This window comes from Sturnus vulgaris, chromosome 22, assembly GCF_052056855.1.
Source record: "Sturnus vulgaris isolate bStuVul1 chromosome 22, bStuVul1.hap1, whole genome shotgun sequence".
Classification (NCBI taxonomy): domain Eukaryota; kingdom Metazoa; phylum Chordata; class Aves; order Passeriformes; family Sturnidae; genus Sturnus; species Sturnus vulgaris.
Genome location: NC_142264.1, coordinates 5,815,627 through 5,835,415, shown reverse-complemented (window position 1 = coordinate 5,835,415; position 19,789 = coordinate 5,815,627). Strand labels below are relative to the sequence as shown.

At 55.0% G+C, this 19,789-nt stretch overlaps 3 protein-coding genes and 1 non-coding gene across 5 annotated transcripts; 2 read left to right on the top strand and 2 right to left on the bottom strand.

Annotated features, from left to right (window-relative positions):
- Positions 1-544: 544 nt before the first annotated feature.
- On the bottom strand, positions 545-9,082 carry SLC27A4 (solute carrier family 27 member 4). The gene is made up of 13 exons (XM_088177265.1): positions 8,952-9,082; positions 6,407-6,573; positions 5,341-5,735; positions 4,487-4,645; positions 4,077-4,146; positions 3,880-3,971; positions 3,241-3,350; positions 2,617-2,826; positions 2,263-2,389; positions 1,943-2,080; positions 1,620-1,784; positions 1,051-1,197; positions 545-805 (listed from the first exon to the last, which is right to left on the bottom strand). Exons 2-13 carry the CDS (start codon positions 6,565-6,567, stop codon positions 648-650), a joined length of 1,932 nt encoding a protein of 643 aa, XP_088033391.1. The 5' UTR covers positions 6,568-6,573; positions 8,952-9,082; the 3' UTR covers positions 545-647.
- A 99-nt stretch (positions 9,083-9,181) lies between these two features.
- On the top strand, positions 9,182-9,271 carry TRNAR-UCU (transfer RNA arginine (anticodon UCU)). Its single transcript is given in 2 exon segments — positions 9,182-9,218; positions 9,236-9,271. It is a non-coding gene; the product is annotated as a tRNA-Arg (tRNA).
- A 996-nt stretch (positions 9,272-10,267) lies between these two features.
- On the bottom strand, positions 10,268-15,479 carry COQ4 (coenzyme Q4). Of its 2 annotated transcripts, none has more exons than XM_014873287.2 (6): positions 15,283-15,479; positions 14,758-14,854; positions 13,116-13,218; positions 12,878-13,007; positions 11,990-12,083; positions 10,268-11,445 (listed from the first exon to the last, which is right to left on the bottom strand). In XM_014873287.2, exons 1-6 carry the CDS (start codon positions 15,410-15,412, stop codon positions 11,283-11,285), a joined length of 717 nt encoding a protein of 238 aa, XP_014728773.2. In that variant the 5' UTR covers positions 15,413-15,479; the 3' UTR covers positions 10,268-11,282. The 2 variants fall into 2 exon arrangements, with proteins under 2 accessions (XP_014728773.2, XP_088033390.1); XM_088177264.1 differs by lacking the exon at positions 10,268-11,445 and adding an exon at positions 11,677-11,906.
- Positions 15,480-15,669: 190 nt separating this feature from the next.
- TRUB2 (TruB pseudouridine synthase family member 2) lies at positions 15,670-19,429 on the top strand. The gene is given in 11 exon segments (XM_014873324.2): positions 15,670-15,803; positions 15,926-16,054; positions 16,162-16,236; positions 16,616-16,677; positions 16,996-17,077; positions 17,637-17,709; positions 18,152-18,288; positions 18,882-19,115; positions 19,118-19,146; positions 19,149-19,210; positions 19,212-19,429. Coding segments are annotated over 11 exon segments (1,020 nt in total). The 5' UTR covers positions 15,670-15,694; the 3' UTR covers positions 19,240-19,429.
- The last annotated feature ends 360 nt before the right edge of the window (positions 19,430-19,789 follow it).

Sequence of the window (19,789 nt, the reverse complement as noted above, 5' to 3'; positions counted from 1 at the left end):
ACATATATATATATGTATAATATAATATAATATAATGTGCGTGTGATTGTGAAAAATAGAAATGTCATCCCCAGGAGAGAGAAAGGCATGGCAGAAACACACCCCTGTCCCCCTCCTGAGCCCAACACTACCCTGCTCCCCTGATTCACAGCAGACACACAACACGAGCAAGGCTGAGCAGAAGGAAGGGGTTGTGCCTGGCACCCACCTTCCCTCTGCCAGCCGGGTCCCCGTGCCAAGGAGGGGCTGGTGGTAGAGGAGTGGGGAAGAGGCCAGCACTGGTCTCTTCATGGCCTTCACAAGGAAGGGTTGCTGCAGGCAGGAAAAGGTAGGGAAAGACAGGAAAAGCAAAGTGGAATGGCAGGGGCACCCCGTTCTTCCTTAACTGGCCAGAGCCATGCCCTCCCATGGCATGGGAGCACCACCACTGTACCAAATAGAAAATAAAGCCATAATGAATCAATGCTTTGGTATGTGACCATCCCCCTCCCCTCAATCCCCTGTGTGTTCCCCCAAAACCCTTATCTGTAAAACTTGTCAAATAAAATCTCTAGCATGCCTTTTATATCACTCCTTCCTTCCCCAGTGCCTGCCTTGCCCCCTCTCCCCAGCAGGATTTGTGAGGTGCCTTGCTCGAGCCCCACCAGTTACAGCTTCTGGGCTCCCGACTGGATTCTGTTGAACGCTGCCTGGTCCAGTGGCAGGTAACAGCCTTGCCTGGAGTCCAGAAAATACAACCTGTCCTTCACCAGCGTGGGGTCAAAGCCCTGCTTCCGCAGCTCCATCTTCTGGAACTTGTAAGTGCCTGGAATGGGGAGAGAAGGAGTAAGGGCTCACTAGCCACACACACTTCCATCCCCACCACATCTGTGCTGCCCCAGACCCAGCCTTGTGTCCTCATGCCTCAAAGCAACCTGAGGAACTGGCCATGGGCTCTGTGTGGCAGAGAGGCTCCATCCCCACCCTACAGACTGATCTCTGTAACCAGGTTTTTCCCTCCCAGGCTCCCCCAGCTCCATGTCCAGTGTGAGTGTGCATGCCATGGCTCACTTGTCTTGGAGACTTCGTGCAGGAACCGCAGAAAGACAGGACGTGCGTACAGTGGCAGGGCCTTTTTCAGCTTGCTGGAAAAGTCTTCTAGGTCACAGGAGTTCTCTGGGTCAGCAATGGCTGCCATTCCTGCCCTCCCTTCAATCCCTTAGAGGCAGAGAATGAAGAGCAGTCAGATACACCGTCCCTGTAGCACCATCTCTCCTCTGCCCTGCACCAGTGAGACCCTGCTTTGTAGTGAAGTGCTGGCACGTCCAGCTGTGTCACTGCTGTGTCATCATGCTGTGGCCAGGGCTACCAGCAACACCCTGCAGTCACAGTCTTGGCCAAAGAGGAGACAGGGTCCTTACAAACCAGCCAGAATCAGACCAAAGCTTGAGAGAGTAAGGAAACCCTCTGGTTCCTGCTAGCCACACCCTTTATGGTCTCTTCCCAGCTCGCCTACAGGGAGCCTCTCTTGTCCACCCTCTTGTCAAAGGACACATCAATCTGAACATGCAGGACATGTCCACACTCAAGTGTTGGAGGCCTGCCTGCCTCTCCTGATTGTCCACTTCCCTCTCAGATACCTGGGACCTCCACACCATAAACCACCACGTCTGTCAGGTTGAGGATGCGGCTCAGGGTTCCCTCCACCTCCGTGGTGGAGACGTTCTCCCCTTTCCACCGGAACGTGTCCCCGGTGCGGTCTCGGAAGTACATGTAGCCATACTTGTCCATCACCAGGACATCCCCTATGGGAAAGAAATGAGTAGGCAAAAAAATGAGGTGTCAGCTAGGAGCAAACCTGGAGCATCTTAGGGAAGTGCTGCTACCCTGGGAGAGTCTCCACTCCCACACAGATGCCTTTCTCCTCCACTCTCAGCAGACAGAGGGGTCCTGCTGGCCTCACCTGTGAGATAGGCAGCATCTCCTTTTGTAAACACATCTCTGGCAATTTTCTTGTTGGTGGCTGACTGATTCAGGTAGCCATCGAAGTGCTGCAGGGGATTGCTCCTGACAATGCGACCCACCAGCTGCCCTGGCTCCCCTGCAATGAGAAGAGGGGATGAAGGGGGGAAATACCACCACACCCCCAAGCAAAAAGGTGTCTAATGGAGTTGGTGTGGTTTAACTGAGCAGAGACAAATCCAGGGAAATTATCCTAAGGTATCATGAAACGCTCACACTCACACAAGGCTGAGGAGATTTTATCCCTGCAGTTGTCCTCACCTGGTTTGCAGCTGATACAGACACCATCCGGTCCCCGGATCAGCTCCATAGTGTCTTCATCCACCTTCACCAAGCCAATGGGGTACACACCTGGTAGGATCCTGCTGTTGAAGCCGCATGACCCAACCTAGAACAGAAAGAGCTCAGAGCTGTGGGTAGCAAGGACATTTGTCCCACCTGAACACACTGCTCACATGCTCCTAGGACACCACAGAGGTAGCACCACACAACAGCCAAAACCCCTCTGGGTGGATGGCAACCCATGCCAAGGAGCAAACAGCCCATTTGGGTTTCCAACCCTGCCCAAGGCAGCTGTCACCCTTTGGGACATGAGGGAGGATTGTGGGGCCTTACGTTGCCGTCAAAGTTTCCCAGGCTGCAGTTGCACTCGGTGGCCCCGTAGAACTCGGCCACCTGGGTGATGCCAAAGCGGGCCATGAACTCCCTCCAGATGGAGGCCCGAAGCCCATTGCCCAGGGCCATGCGCACCCGGTGCTGCCGCTCCGCGTCCTGGTATGGCTGGTTCAGCAGGTAGCGGCAGATCTCCCCGATGTACTGCACAATCTGGGAGCAACAGAGAGGAAAGAGTCACTAGGACCCCTCTGCCAGGCCCTTGGTTGTCTGAGGTTTCTTCAGGGCAGGAAGGAATGGCACAACACACCCAAAGTTTGCTAAAGAGGCCATAGTAAAAAAGAGAAGTTCTGCTAACTCATCCAGCCTGTCCTTCCCTGGTTAACCCACCTCTCCAGGCTGTGAAACCCATCCACTATCTCCTGGCTAGTGCTGGAATGTGAGGAGGACACACAAAGCTACCAGCCCAGGTGGGAAGGACACAGCCCCACCACCCTGAAAGGCAGTTTGGACAGACAGAATTTGTCCAGGTATCCCCCACTTTCAGCAGCTGGGCTCTCCCCAGCATGGCACAGACCCCAGGCTTCACTGCCCACTCCCCACTGGCCCCTTGCCTCACGGCCTCACCGTGCAGTTGTATTTCACACAGTCCTCCCAAAAGTGTGAGGCTGAGAACTTCTTGCGGATGACAACCGTCATGCCCTGCAGCAGGCACTGCCCAATCCCCACGATGTTCCCTGCAGAGAGGCAGCCAGGAAAGCCCTCAGTCCCCAGACACCTCCAGCCCAGCCCACCTAGGGAAAGAACTGGCAGGGCAAAGCAGAGCCATGGCTGGCTCACAGCAGTGGGGTTCAGCCAGCCAAAGCCCCCAGGACCACGGGCACAAGGGTGGAGACACATGGCAGTTACACGTAGGGCAGCACTTCGCACCTAAACATCCCAGCATGTCTCAGCCAGCCAGGCAGACACTGCTTCCCCTCTCCCTAGACTTCCCCCCCTTACTTTCCACAGGGAGCAGCAATAAGGAACAGGTATTCCAAACCCAGAGTAGGATAACACCCTCCCCCCACACTCCCTGCTCCAAAGGTCAGCCAGATCGATACTTGGCTTCCAGGGAAAAAGCAGAAAACGCCTCAGTCACAGACTGCTAGCAGTCTCATCCTCCTCGACATGGAGATCACAACCACACCAGCCTCCCAAGAGCCCTGGGCTTGGCTGAGGGAAGAGTCAGTCCCAGGATGCCAGGCTCTGCATGGCACACGTTACCTGCAGCATGGTAGAGCGGGAGGCAGTCATACATCACATCGTCGGACCTCATCCGAAAACCGTAAAAAACTAAGCTGGACATGCGGAAGAACCTGAGGGGAAAGTGAAAAGGCATGTCAGGAGCAGGGTCAGGGGTGCTGTGCAGAGATGGGGCAGAGCTCAGCCCCATCCTCCCTGAGCCCTGTCCACAGCCTTACCGGCAGTTCACCACAATGGCAGCCTTGGGCAGCCCTGTCGTGCCAGAGGTGTAGATGTAGAAGAGTTTATCTGGGAAACAATGAGGAGACAGGGTCACATTCCCAATCTAGGAGGTGGTCGAACCAGGAGAGGGGGCAAGCAAAATTTAAACACTTTACTGGTGCCAGCTGAGCCAAAACTCTTATGTAACAGCTCCAAGAACATGTTGGAATCACCCCAGGCAGATCAGGTTTGTTGGACACATGGAGGGTATGACAGGATACTGCTCCACACAGGGATGGGCTTCCAAAACTGGAGTAAGACCCATCCCAAACATCCCTTGCCATTGGCATCCCCAGCAGTCTTGCCAGAGTTGTAACCAGCTGACCCTCAAAATCACCACGTCTGGCCCCAAGAGCTGACCACATACCAAGAAAGCCCTTATTAGGGGGAGCTGGCTGGTGTCGCTGGGCCATCTGCAGGAGGGGGTCCAGGTGTTTTGCACCAGGAAGCACGGATTTAGGATTTTCTTCTCCGGACCAGAAGAGCTGGATGGATTTATCCAAGGAGGTCTGCACTTCCTGCATTGCTGAGAAAGTAAAGAGGGGAGCTGGAGAAAAGTGGCAGGGTGGCTACAGCACAGAGACCTCCTGTCCTCCCAGACAGTCTGAGGGACACCCTGTCCCAGGTAGCAGTACCCCCACTGTGCTTGGCAGAGTCCGCAAAGGGCTCACAGCCATCCCAGGCAGATGTCGTTCCCATGATTAAAAGATGCTGGGGCCACAGCCCAGACCTCTTCAGAGACCAGAAGATCCTGTTTTCCACCTTCCCCCATCCAAAACCTCTTTGGTGCCAAGAGGTCTGTTGACACCACCAGCCTCAGAGGTGTGGGCTGAAACACACAAGGAACTGGAGCCAAGGTGCTGCAGGGATGTAGCAATAGCCCTGGAGAGCAATGGGAGGCTCCTCCCGTGCAGTGGGGCAGGCACAGCCCAAGCCAGTTCTCTATGCTGGGAATGGACCTGAGAGACACAAGGAAGGACCTTCATACCCAGGCTGGCCTGCTTGGGAGGTAGACAGTACTGCACCCCAGATCCTGTCCAGTGTCCAAAGGAATCAACAATAAAAAAAACCCAAATCCAAATCTAATTCCTGCATGATTCAACTGCCTACTCTCTTCCAGATCTCTGTTCTGTGGTGGGCAGAAAAGGAACACTGAACCCACTGACTAGACACACCTCCCTCGAGTCCAAAGCACTCCCAAAACATCTGCCAGCCCCTCACCTTCCATCATTTCCACCCCAAAAACCACAGCTTTGGAGCTGGAGATGGTGATGCAGTGCAGCAAGGCCTCCAAGCGCAGGTGGGAATTCACGAGGGCTGTCTCCACGCCGATCTTGGCCAGGCCCAGCCACAGCCCCACGTACTGATTGCGGGACTCCATGAAAAGCGCCACCACGTCACCCGAGCGGAAGCCTTGGCCATAGAAGAAATTGGCCACCTGGTTGGAGTACTCGTCCAGCTGACGGAAGGTCCAGCTCTCGCCTGTGCCTTGGAAGATCAGCGCTGTCTTCTCTGGATACTTCCTCGCCGTCTTCTGGAAGATCTTGGCGATTGTGTTCTTCTCCCTCACGTGCCTCCATACCTGCCACTTCACCCGCAACAGGACCAGCCCCGTGCTGCCAAAGGAAGGGGAGCAAGAGGGCAGCTGCTCAGTGACCCCTGCAAAACAACTTCTTGCAGCAAAGCCAGCACAGCACAAGGACCTTCCAAGGGGCTGCAACAGCCCAGCACTTACACCAGACCCCACTCTAGGTCAGCAGCAGCTCTGCGTGCTCCCCTGAGCAGTGTGCACATAAGCAGAACACATCTGCAAAGATGCTCATAGCCAGGGACTGGTGGAGGCCACGGAGAGATGTGTTTTGGAAGTCTGCAGACAGGGATGTCCCCAATCAAAGGGGTATTTTTGAACTTTGGATGCTCTCCAAGGGGTACCACCACTCCCACCCCCACAAATCCTTGCCAGGAGCTGGCACAGCCTGATACCAACTCAGAATGAACCTTGCACAGGGGCCAGGTGCTACGCCAGCAGCTTTAGGGACAGGATGAAATACAAGGACAGTCAATAGACTTTGAACTCAGCTGAAATCTATCCTTCTTGGGAAAAGTTTGCCCGAGAGCTTGGAGTCACTCGGACATGGCAGAGGGAGATCTCCTTCCAGCCAGGCCAGGTGCCAGCAGAAACTCAGGCTGTGCAAGGAGTCAGGGCTGTGGTCACACATACACATACACCAAGGTAGAGCAGAGGGCCAGGGGTGGATAGTTGGGCCATCCCAGCCAGGACACCTACCTGACGTCCCTTGGAACTGTCTTGAGGAATACGAGGAAGAAGTCCCATCCACCGGATGCCAGATAGAAGACGAAGAGAGCAGGGATGGCCTGGGCCCAGGACAGTTCCAGAGTGACCCTGAAGAACAGCAGCACAGCTGCAAAAGCAGCCAAACGCAGCATCGTGGCCTGCAGGGAGAGAGAAACCACGGCCATCAGCCCATGCACACTGGACCTGTTGATAACAATCCCATGGGTGTGGGATGCTTGAGCAGCCCCCAGTTTCCTGGATGAGGTCCCTGAGTCATCAGTCCTCCTGGCAGTGAGGACGTAACCCAGCAGCCCAGAGCTCCCAGAGATGTAACTTTATCTGACTGTGGAGATGGCCTCCAGTTGAGCCATCAGCATAGCATTGCTCAGTGCAAGCCCAAAGCCCGGCCATTCCCACCTGGGGAGCCACATCCTGCACACCAGCCAGGGGTCTGGCCACGCCCCAGCAACATGAAATGCAGGATAAAGTCAATTCCAATGTGTGAGCAAAGTCAGGACAGAAGACTTTGTACAGATGATTGGAAACCTCCACTCCACTTCAGAATCCCTCCGTCCTCAAAATCCAGAGTCTCCCAGGCCCTGAGCATGAGCTCCCCTGCATGCCTGACTCCAGGAAAGCCATCATAGCTTTTGGAAGAGCACAGCTTCACGTGCTCCGTGACACAGCTCAGACAGGATCAGGGACAGGAAACTCGGTTCTCTGAGCTCTGCTTGTGTTTGCAAACCCTCATGCTGGTGAGCAGTTTCCTGGCCTAGCTAGGCTGAAGACACTGACAGAGCAGGTCAGGGGTGAGGACAGGCTGGAGCGGGCAGAACAAGGGCTGTCACTGCTGCCAGGAGTGCCCAGGCCCCTGCCCCATTCCCTGGGTACTCATCCCATACTCATACTCTGGTACTCATCCATCCAAAACAGCATCTCTGTCCCCATCCCTGACACACGCCAGAAGTGGCTCTGAGACCCAGAGACAGTGATCTAGCCATGGCTCTTTACAGGCAACAGCACTGTGAGGAGGAAAATGACAGAGATATGACCCTCACAGTTCCTAGATAAAACTGGCCCTTCCTGGCATGGACACAGGCCAAAGAGGAAGGAAACACTTGCATCATTTCCCTCCTGAAGATTGATTCACTGCTCTGAAGCTGGAAGCCCTGCATGGACTCTTCTACAACTGGTGGGGCTGGGAGCCACACTTGTGTCTTTCCCTCTGCTCTGTGCAGTCCCCCCAGATCCAAGGAGCTTCTGAGGATTTGATATCAGATGCTGGCAGGGTGGGAGCCAAGGCAGTGCCACATGGTCACTGTGCCCTGACACGTCTCGTTCGCTGGCTGTCCCACCTCTGAGTTGTGCCACCAGCAGCAGGCTGGGATGCATCACAGCACAAGATGCCATTCCCAGGTGGACACCTGGAGACATTTTCCCACCCATAGTCCTTACCCTGAGATTCCCCCTTGTGCCAGTGACACTCTCCACCAAACACCTGCCTCCCAGACATGATGTCCTCTCCCTTTTGGCAGGGCAGGACTCACTGTGTTTTTGCCTGGGAGCCTCTCTCTGCACTTAAATAGGGCAACCTTTAGGTCATCATCAAACTACTGTGCCCCAGCCAGGGCCTGGGCTCTCCGCTACAGCCTCAGACCAGCCAGATGTGGAGAAGCAGCAGCGGGGGAGCCCTGCTCTGTGTGGGCAGCAAAGTGCTTAATCTCCCAATTGAAGGCAAGGCAGGCTCAGGCAAGCCCCTGTTATCCTCTGCTCATATCTCCACCTCACTCCGGCATCCCGGTGCCTCCTGCGAAGATAACCGGGCAGAGATTCCCGAGATTCCCGGGAAATACCCGGTGTGTCGCTGCCGGAGACCTCCAGCCCTGCGTTACAGATTCAGGTCTTGTCCAGCTGCATTAGCACAGAGAAAACGAAGCCCTGCCTGTAGCTCACAGCCAGCAGGCACCGAGGCAAAGCGCAGAGATCCACCCGGGGAGCACCGAGCCTGAGGAGGGCCCGGGGAGCGGGTCACAGGGGGAACAAGGGGCAGGTGGCCGGGCTGTGAGAAGACCCAGCGCTAATGGCACCTGGGAGACACCTGTCCCCCACCTGCCCTGGGTAGGGACACCCGTCTCACTCTCCTGAGGACCCCAGCAGGGAGATGGAGCAGCGCTGCCCCAGCCCCATTACACGAGGCGGAAAGGCGGGAGGGCCCCGCGCCGGGATGCAGCCGGGCCCCGCCACCCAACCCCGGCCAGGCCCCGGAACCGCCCGGGCACAGCCGCTCTCGGCGCGGCGAGGGCCCGCGGCGCGCTCCTGGGGACACCGGGGCAATCAGGGACCCCGGTGCTTGCCACGGTGCCCTACAAGGAGCCCCGGTACCTCATGCGGCGGAGCGGAGGGACCCCGGTGCCGCCCGCAAGGCCGCGCCGCCTGATGGGGAGCCCGCGGGGCCGCCGGCGGGAAGGGAGCGCGGCCGCGGCGGCGGCGGCAGGAGCTGACGGAGGGGATGGGGAGGATGGTGCCACGCTCTTACCGGACTCCGGGGCGTCCGATGCGGCCCGGCCACCTGCACCGGGAGCGGGGCCCGCCCGACTCTGCGGCAGGGGCGGGGAGGGGCGGGCAGCGCGGGCCGCCGGGAGCTGTAGTCCCGCCCGGTGCACCGGCCCGGCCCCGCGGTGACGGACGCGGTGCCGGAGAACGGTGGCGCGGGCGGGGCGGGCGGGGTACGGGGAAGAGGCGGTGAGGGCGGCGCGGCAGAGCGAGGGCTCTGTGGCGCAATGGATAGCGCATTGGACTTCTAGCTGTGTGACGGGAGTCATTCAAAGGTTGTGGGTTCGAGTCCCACCAGAGTCGCATTTTGCCGCCGGGCCGCGCCGATCGCTCCCGGGGCTCGGCGGCCGCATCGGGCCGGGGGTCCCGCGGCCGCCCCCGGGCGCTGCTCCCGCGCAGGGTCCGCCCGGCTCCAGGAGAGTGCGGAGAGGGAGGGAGACCCGTTTTGGGAGCGAGGCCCGGGGCGGCCCGGGGACCGGGGAAAATCCCGGCCATCCGTCCCAGCGTTTCAGGGGTTACAGCTACCGAGTCCCAGCACGGCCCCGCAGCATGGGCATGGTGGAGCTGCCACTTGCCCACAGCGAATGTATTCTCTCCAAAAAAAGCATTTTCACGTGGCTAGTGTCTGCCTTCCCCGAATCACTCTCCGCTCCCTCTGTCGCCTTCTTCCCGCAGGCTCCCCAAGCGATGGCTGCAGGAACAGGAGCCACAGAGACTGTTACTTGATCCGGCTGAGCAGATGCCGTTTAAAATTACACGATGTGCCATTTTTGTAGCGCTGGCACCAGCCCACTGAGTCATACGTGGCGGCACCACCAACACTGACAGCTCAGACACTTCATGGCCTCGTTAAATAACCCAAAATGCAGCAAAACCCTCTCTCAAGGCCATCATTTCCCACGTTTCCTTGACTGCCACTCACAGTTCCTGGAAGCAAATCTTTGCTGCCCTTTGGTTTATCCACCCCAAGGCTCTGACATTTCTGGGTCATTTTAGAGGCAAATGTTTCTTTCATCTCGACCACTGCACTAGGACAACCCCCACCCTGTGTGTTTTACGGGCAGCTAAAGGATGTATTTATATGCTGTCTTTTAATATGTTTGAAATAATTCTGGGGGCCAAGGGAGGATTTGGATAAAAACCCCAAGTCTGGCGTGGGGTAGCTGATGCAGGGAGAAGTTAGAAAAAGGGAGTCTGGGGGGCAGGAAGAAAACCTGCTGAAGCCAAAAAGAGGTGAGGTTTCACATCAGGTCTCCAGCTCAGGAGGGGAGGTGGGGCTAAAGGACAGGGGTAACGAACTACAAGCCCCAGAATGGATTTTATTAAACGAGGAGGAATTCCAACAGCAAACACACATGAACAAAGAGCCCCTGGCCTCGTGGCTCTTTGCCATCACATCCAGCAACTCTGCTGCCTGGCTGCTGGCAGTCTGGAGCACAGTTTAATTAACCCAGACAGCAATCAGCTCCCAGACACAGCACCAGCAGCCGCTGTTTCTGCACTCACTGGATTCAATCCCATAATCCCAACTGTGTCATTTTGTTGCCCAAGGAAGAGATGATTCCTACTGAACAGCCAGCACAATCATGTGGATTTCATCATTTTTGATGGGGAGGGACTACAGGGAGACACAGCAGACTGGGATCGGCTCTCAAAACAGCCAATCCAGGAGGGAAAACACCCAAAAGTATTTCCCTGCCTGCCCCGTGGGCACATAATCACACACTGTCAGGCAGGAATGAGGCACATCCAATATGACCCAAGAGGAAACCAGTTGGGCACCAATACGAAATGGGATTTCACCACTGCACACACCAAACCTGCCCCTGCACTCCTCTGGAAATCATGGGTTTAGCTCCAGTCCATGGCAGCATCAAGACTTGAAGCCTTGATCTTCCCAGGATGGGAGGAGTGGGAAGAAGGATTTACCTGTACAGCCCCGGAGCTGCAGAAGGCCAAGGCATCAGTGTGCAAAGCAAGCAGTGTGCTCCCTCCCCATCCCAGCATTTGGGAGTGTCAGTACTGGAATGCTGCTGCTGGGAGACCTGAGCAGCCAGACCAGCTGGCAAAGGCACATCTGACCTTGACATCCCAACCAAAATCACAAACAGCAAAAAATGGTCGAGTTTTTGTCACAGCACGGGGAGGTGACAGCTGGCCCCTACCAACAGGTTGGTGCCAGCTCTTGGCAGGAGAAAATAGAGCCCTTGGGTCGGTGTTGGCAGAGCACAGCCACGCCGTGCTCTCGGGCAGGACAGGAGGATGTGGAGTGCAGCTGCCAAGGGATCCCCCGGGCCCTTCCTGACATGAGCTCTCACACTCGGACGGCCGGGGGAGGGAAGATGCCGAGTTCCTCCCGCAGGGACTCCACTGGCTGCTCCCAGCGCTGCTCGTAGTAGACGTTCAGGACACAGCTGGCGTTGAGCCCACTCCGAATGGCCCAGGGAACCAGCTCGGTGGCCAGAACCTGCAGCTTTCTGCAATAAACCATACAGGTGGTGGCAGTTTTGATATCCACATTTTGTTAATTTCCTTCACCAAGTTCTCACTGTAGGCTGATGCCAAGCCCATGTGTCCCACGTATCCCTCTAACTTTCTGGCATCCCCCCTGGTTAACTCACAGGGAAAACTGAGGCACAGAACAGGTGTGCCAGGAAGGTTACCTGCACCAACCCAAGGCCAGAACGCAGGTTCTGCAACTGCTGAATAATAGATGTGCTGGGGCAGGGAACAGCTGCCAGTGTGGTGAGGGTCCTGCTGGCCCCCAAGACATGCCCATCCAAGGCCTGGAAATTGCTCCTGCCTGCCACAGGGGAGCTGGTGTTGAATGCAGATTAAACATCAGGTTCTGCTTCAGTGACAAGGCAAAGCTGTCACCGCTTCCTTGGGATGTGAGGACAGCAGTAGGCTCACGGAGAAATCCATGACTGACTCCCCCCTGCAAAGCAGCAGTGTCCCCTCTGTCCCCAGGGAAAGCAGCACACAGGCTGGGTGTACCCAGGGCACAGACTGGGCACCTACCGTGTGCTGAGCCGGACAGGGCCAAACGCTGCTCCCAGGACACACATGGGCAGCCCCGTCTGGATGGCTTCAAACCACTTCACCACCACCTCACCTGGGAGGGAGCAGGGAGGTTGTGAGCACACAGAGCACCTGGATCAACGGCCAGCCAGGGCTGTGTGGCTCTTCACCACAGGCTGCATATCTGCCCTTCCCAAGGATGGCTACTTGGGAATGCTTCCTAAGTCTGGCCATGGCATCATCCTGTGCCAGGATGGGCTCGTCACACACCACTCACCCACCCCAGAGGGATGGCATCCCACAAGCCCTGGGAGCTTGGGGAACACGTCCCAGGCAGTCCAACTCCCTGCAGACCCCAGCAATGTGGTGCCAAGGCCCGAAGCTCCATGTGGCTCTCCTGGTCTCCCAGCACAGGCGTTTTACAGAACTGCCAGGACTCAGGCAAAGCCTGAGACCAGTCATGCTGGTTCCCTTGCACAAGTGCAAGGCCGCATTTGGGATTTGCTATTGAGTCAGACACAAAATGAGGGCAAAGGACATACAGATGTGCAGATAAGGAGCAACTAGGAATTCCCTTCTGCCTTCACACAGAGCTTGCAAAACATCCATGTCACCCTCCCTGCCAGGCAGAAGCCACCCATCCCGTGGCTACCTGTGCCCAGGGCTTGGGCAGAGCATCTCCTGGCAGGGAATATGTGACATCTCATGGCCACCTTGGTCACCACAGAGACAGTGAGGTAGGACAGTGACGATGCAAAATCCCCACACACTGACTCGGGCTGAGGATCAGGGAGTCCAGCTGGGGCCAGCCTGCTCCCATTTCTGGGAGGCAGCCGAGCACAATCAGTGGGTTTGGCAGTGCAGCTCCCTGAGCCCACTGCTGCTCACCCAGCATGTTGGTTGGCATGCCCAGGAGGGTGTGCATCAGGTCATGGACTTCCCGGTACCGCTGGATCACGTATGCCAGCTCTTCATCATCAACAAACTTGGGTGGCATCCGGGTGTCTGGAGAAACCTTCTGTAAGTCCAAAGAGGTCCAACTCAACTCTGTGGCTCCAATCTCACCTGGGCTCCCAGCACAGGGATCAGCCACAGGAATTTGCACCCCGTGAAACCCCACACTCACATTGTTCTCCAGGAACCGGACATACTCCCTGCCCAGCGAGCCATCCGGCAGCCCCTGCAGCCTGGCCATGTCCAGGGTGGAGAGACGGATGCGAGGCCGCTCCCTGGAAGCAAAACACAGGTCAGTGAGACTCCAGTAAAATCCACAGCAGCAGAAAAGGAGTCCTTGGAAACCCCCACCCCTGCCTCTGCCCATCCTTGCTGTTTTCCCTGTGTAGATCCCAACTGCTCACTGCAGGGACAGCACTGTCTGCACTTCTGCAGAGGTTGGGACACAAATTGCTTAAAGGATCTACCTGAAGCCTTGGCAATAAAAGGGCCTTTATCTTGTGCACTTTTAACAACTCTGGTGGGAAAAGCACTGGTGTCCTCTGCACTGAAATGCTTCTGCTGTGTGGGCTGCCAGCCAGGCACAGCCCCCAGCAACAGCCAGCCGTGCAGAGCAGAGAAATTTAGTGCCCCTGCAAAGCAGACAGAGCTTCAAAGGAGCAACCTCAAAGAGGAGAAGGAATGTGTTCTAAACACAGGTTTAATTTCAATCCTTCTCAGGCTTTCACCACCAGCCACATGGCAGCCACACAGAGAAAGGTCTCCTCTACAGGTTGTTGGCAAACAGGTGCCTCACAGCCTTGAAAGTAAACAAAAGCCCTTTTATTTCCATTCACAGGGTAAACTCCTCCCATGACAAAAGCCCTGCAGTGGATCCATGAGCTGCTCAGCTCCTAGAGTGAAGGTGCCACTGGCATCAGTTTCACACTGGCTGCAGATATTTCCTTGTGTATTTGTTATCAAAGTGACCTCAGCAGCTTGGGGGATAAAAACAAAAAGACCTGTGTGCCCAATTCAGAGCCCTGCAAATTCCTGCACCACAGGACAAGAAGCAGGTAGGTATGCCCCTTCCCAGCCCTCTCCCTGGGCAGTTCTGCTGGGATTCAGCCCCATTCCAGTGCTCTGGATGTTTTACTAGGATGAGGCTGGTCTATACAAACATACGGCAAAAGGCAACTTTTCCGAAGCTCCTATGTGACACAAGCAGCAGGTGTGACATATGACAGGGAACAGGGAGAAGGCAAGGAGATACACAGTGAGAGCTTAGTTAGTAAGAGAAATCCTCCTGGTCCTCAGCCTTGCTGCATTCAACAGGTCCTTGCAGATATGGAAGCAGAAGTGATGGAGTCTTAAAAAAGAAAACAAGAGAAGTGGCCTCATTTCAGCTTGAGCCAGAAAAATAAATATGGAAGTGTTTAAGGAGGAGGCAGACCAGCAGAGACAAAGTCTGCAATGCAAGAAAATGTAGCAGAAGGCACAGGGAAGAAATCCATGGATGTAGTGTGCTCTCATCACTGCTCAGCATCCACATCCCTGGATTTCTCCCCTGTGCCTGCTGCTGCATCTTGTGGTGTTGGCAGCTGCCAGTTCCAGCAGTGAAGCAGAACAGACAGGCAAGTAGTGCCTGCCCTTAGATGTGTCACAAGGCTCCTGTGAACGTTAAAAATAAAGTTAGCCTGGAGGGTTAGGGCTAGCAAAACACTTGTGCTGCTTCCAAGCTCTCCCGTCCCAGGGCCAAGGAACCTGCTTGGCCTCGTGTCTGCCTCCCCACTACAAACCATGCGGCGAGCTGGGAGGGATGGGCAGGGACACACCGGAGGATGCGGTAACCTTCAGGGTGGTTTTTCATCTTGTCTCGCAGGTTTGGCAGGGCCAGGCAGCCTGTGGTCTCCCCAAGGACTGCCACCATGTCTGAAAGAGAGACCAGAGAGTGACCCAAGAGCTGCTTTTGCAACACCCAGCTATCCTTGGTTGGTAGGTGAGGAAATAGGGCAATGACCCCATTGACCAGGAGCAGGCAGGAAGCCCGTGGCAAAGTGGGGATCCCATAAACCACAGATCTTCAGCTTCAGGGCTACTCTGCCCTGGTGTCACCCACATGACCCCTCTTGGGAATGGGATGGAGGAGCAGGCATGAAGCCTGGGGGACTTCGGAGAAACAGGCCGGTCCGGGTGGCATCACAAGGGGTGGCACTGGGGTGTGTTTGGGTTTCCTCACTCCCTCTCTTTCACTCCCTCTCAGTCCCGCGCTTGCCTCAAACTGTCCTATGGAGTTTCCAGGAGGCAGGGAGCGGGATTTTCTGGACGCGGGTGGCAGGCGCTCCGCTCGCCGGCCTTACCGTGTCTGTAGGGGTCATAGAGCGCCATGACCGCGGAGCCGGCGGCCAGCAGCGCTTTCTGCAGCGGGCTGGTGGGGATGTGCCCGGGATACAGCTGGTGCCACCCTTCCATCTCCACCTCCTCCTCCATCTCCTCCTCCCTGCCGTGTCCATCCCGGCCCCGCGGCTCGCTGTGGCTCGGCCGGGCTGTGCCTGCGGGGAGCAGCGGGTAAGGGACCGGCCCGGCTGGCTGAGCCGGCCTGGACGCTCCAGGGGCTGCGGCGGGAGGGACTTGCCTGGGGAAGCGGGACCGCCCCGCAGCAGCAGCGGGACCCCCGCCCGCGCCGCCCGCAGGAGCAGCAGCTGCCGCATCCCCGACCCCGGCCCCGCCGCTGCCCCGGAAGCGCCCGGCACGGGGCGGGGCGGCCCGGGCATGGCGGCGGCCGGGCTGGCCGGGCTGGCCGGGCTCTTCGCCGTGTACAAGCCGGCGGGGGTGGCGTGGGGCCGCGTCCGGGAGGCGGTGGAGACGCGGCTGCTGCGCGGTGAGCGCGGGCGGCGGGACCCCCTAACCCATCCCATCGCCGGGGGCTGCCGGTGGGACCCAGCCCATCCTCGGTGTTCGCCCGCCGCCCCTCATCCCCCGTCCCCCCCGCTTCTCTTCCAGAGCTGAACGCGGCTCCGGGACGCGCCCCGCGGCAGCGAGTCCGCTTCCTACCGGCCCCAGCCCCGGGCGGCGGCGGGGCCGTGGAGCTGGTGGCTGCCAGGGTACCGGTGCTGGCCGACCACCCCCTCGGTAAGGGCACAGCGGGGCCTTTTCCCCTTCCTGGGCTGGGGGAAACCGGGGACCGGTGGGAGCCCCGGCAGGGCTGCGGACCGGCTCCATCACTGTCTCCGTTGCAGTCCGAGGCCCGCGGTTCAAGAAGCTGAAAATCGGAGCAGGTCACCGGCTGGATGTGAAGGCTTCGGGAGTCTTCGGTGGGTCTGGTCGCGGAGCAGCAGCGTGTCCTGCTGTCCGCGAGGTGATGGGTTTCCATGCAGGGAAGAAGGGTGGGTTCGCGGCCATTGCACTGCTGCAGCCGCTGGATCTCACAGCCCTACTGGGAGCTGAAGTGCTAAAACAAAAAAGAAATGTCCCTGCAAGGTGCTGGCAAAGCTAGATGGGAGAGACCCAGGCACACTGGGTTTTGCTGGGGGACACCAATCCCCACATCTGCTCCACCACTTGAATTGGTTTGGCTGTGGCTGGCAGCCCTGTCCAGGGTCAGGAGTGGTGTGAGTGTTCCGTGCTGTGTAAATGCACATCAGTGACATTTTGTGAGGCTGAATAACAGGTTCCGCATTTTCTGTTTTTCAGTGCTTGGCATCGGCCATGGGAACAAGCTGCTCACTGACCTGTATAACTGCCACCTGACCAAGGTAGGTGCTGGCTCTGAAAGGGCCACGGAGCCCCAGAGATCCATTGCACACTTGATCCTGCCCCAGTGCCCCAGACCAGCCTTGTGATGGTGATTCTGCACTTAAGCCTCAAACCTACCAATGCTTTTGAGAGCTTTTCAGGATCCAGAGTTTCATCCTTCACATGAGCATCCACTTGTGGCTTTTTGAGCAGAGGATGCTGCTGTCTTTTTATGCAAAACTCTCATAGCCTGCCTTTCTCGCAGCTTCATGGTGCAATACGGCTGCTCAATTGCTTGGAGCATTTTTTTGATAAACTGCACTCTGTGTTTTTTCCAGGTTTATATTGTTGGTGGGCTTTTTGGTAAAGCCACTGATGACTTCTCAGACACAGGGAATTTAGTAGAGAAGACAACATTTGGTAAGAAACTGATTTATATGTTTTTTAATTTGTTTTTGTTGTTGTTGTTGTTTTAACAGAATATCAAACAGCAGATTAACTCCAAAGCATTTAATCAGATGAATTGCACAATGACAAAAGCCACATCTTGCATGTCTTGTAGTCCTTGTTGATGATGTAGTTCCCCTGTTCTAAATCTAGCCACAATGTATACAAAGGCAGTGTGAATGCTGGTCACAGTGATTGCTGCTGAGTTGGTCAGGACCCAGATCTTCTTGTGACTCACGCTTGGAGATAGCAGTTAGGAGATTTCATTGAATGAAAACATACAATAAGGAAACCGGAGCATCAACATTTTGAAATAATGTAAGCAAAATAACTCTTCCCTTTGCAGTCCAGCTCTGTGCTGCTCCATGGAGAGCCTGGGGAGGTGACTTTGCAAAGGCCACCCCTCAGCTCTCATCAGCCCCTTTTGATGTGACTACCTGCTCAAGGGACAGCAATACCTCAGTGGCACTTTTCAGACTTTCCAGTTTCTGGATGGATAATTGAGACTTTGTTTCTGCCTTAATATTTGCAGATCATATCACAAGGGAGAAGCTGGAGCGGATTCTCGCTGTCATTCAAGGGACAAATCAAAAGGCCCTGCTGATGTGTGTATCCACTGGGGAAATGAGCTGATCTGATCCCACTGCCATTTGCTGGTCTTCCAAACAAATGAGAGGATTTTGTTTCCCATAATCGAAGTCTGTAAAGGTTGGAGTGCTAGCAAGGGCAGAGAGGAGTTACTCTTGAGTGCTCTGTGCTCTAGTGAGAGGTTGCAATTAAATGTCCTTCTTGTATCCCAAAATCTCTAATCTGCTGGTTTAGGAGCAATCTGCTATATAAAAATAACTTGTAGACATGAGCAAGTACCTCCCTCCCAAAATGTGCTACACTACTGACAATACATACACGACTGAAATATATGCAAAAACTCACTGGATAGTTTTAAGAATAAAAATTGCATCTCTGTTTTATTGGGGATGGATATATTTTGAATCTCTTTGGAGAGAAGTTCTAAATATCTCTGCTGCTATCTTTTTTTTTTCCTAGGTATTCTAACATTGATATGAAAACACAAGAGGCATATGAGCTGGCTGTCAAAGGGTTGATTCGCCCCATGGGAAAAAGCCCCCCAATAATCACAGCAATCCGATGCCTCCAGTTTGCACTTCCAGAATTCCAGCTAGGTAGGACTGGCACAGAATGTACTGGGGAACTCTGAGTATATATTATGGCAAATAAGTTGGTAGGCTTCATTTTTTTACTCATGATTTAATGCAAAATTAGTTGGGAATTTCTTATCAACTCAACTTCTCTGGTAAGTCCAGCCAGCTCATAGGTTTTTCCTTGCCAGTTCAGATCTAAGCTCAAGGCTGGAAAATTTGCATCATGAATAACCTATGGGGGAAATTCTTCTTAGCACAGTGTTTCAGTGTAATGCATTTCAGTCCTAGGTTTGGGGTCTTTTTATAATGCAGCATGTTTCTTTTCCTGTTGGCAGTCCCCTTTCCCTCACAAATTATTAGTCTTATTAAAAAAGGTGCCTTTTTATCCCCTTTGAAATACCTAAATTTCTACATTACTCTTCTATATCTATAGGTTTATTTTCTAAAGTATTCACTTTGGAAGGGTGTGGAACACCCTGCAGTATTTCAGAAAATCATACCATGCTCTTAGTGTCTTCTGCCAAACCAATTCTTTCAGCGTAACAGCGAGTGATGTCTGGATTTACAATGTCAGAGCTTGTGTCAAAGCTTTGCTTCTGTCTCTGTCCTCCTAGAAATCCATTGCTTGCACGAGACTCAGCAGTACCTCCGGAAGATGGTTCACGAGATTGGGCTGGAGCTGAAATCATCTGCTGTGTGCACACAAGTGCGGAGAATTCGCGACGGCATTTTCACAGTGGACGACGCTCTCCCGAGAACTCAGTGGAACCTGCAGAGCATCCAGGAGGCAATTCGGAACTGCCAGCTCAAAGTGGAAACAGAGCTGGAGAAAACACTGGGACATGGGGAAAACAGTCCTCTTCATCAGCTGGATGGGGACGCAGATGAGCATGCTCTGCAGGAGCGTCCCTGAGCAATCCCAGCAGCACAATACAGCAGTGACGTGATGGACAGCAGAAGGAAAGAGGTTAATTGCAGTTCACTTCCACCCTTTCCTTGAGATGACTTTTATCAGAGGCTTTTTCTTCAGTGACAGGCTGTATCATTTTTTTTAAAGCATCACAAACAGTTCATTAACAGGAGGTAGCTGTGCCAAAATTCCTGTTGATTTTGAGAACATTAGGTTGCTAAGGGACATAAAACCCATTCCCGAATTGTTTAGCACCAGGAAGCAGTGTCTCAGAAAGCTGTATTCCCTTGACTGCACAGATCTGTTGCTTGCAACTGGCAGTATAACTTATCTGCTGTATAGATTTTATTTTTCCTGTGTTCTCCTGGAGTATTTTCTTTCCATTAGCCCTGCTCTCAGACACATGAGAGTTCAAAATTGGGCTAAATGAGGGATATGCAGGAGAAAGCACAGCTTACCTAAAGCAATGAAAGGAAATGGTTTTATCCAGAGTAGGCATGTGATGAAAAGTGGCTTATAATGGGGACTAATGCACAGGATACACAAAAAATAAAATGGAAAATGACCTAACGGGGAAGAGGTTGGTTCTTGGCTCAGTACTCATCCATGTAC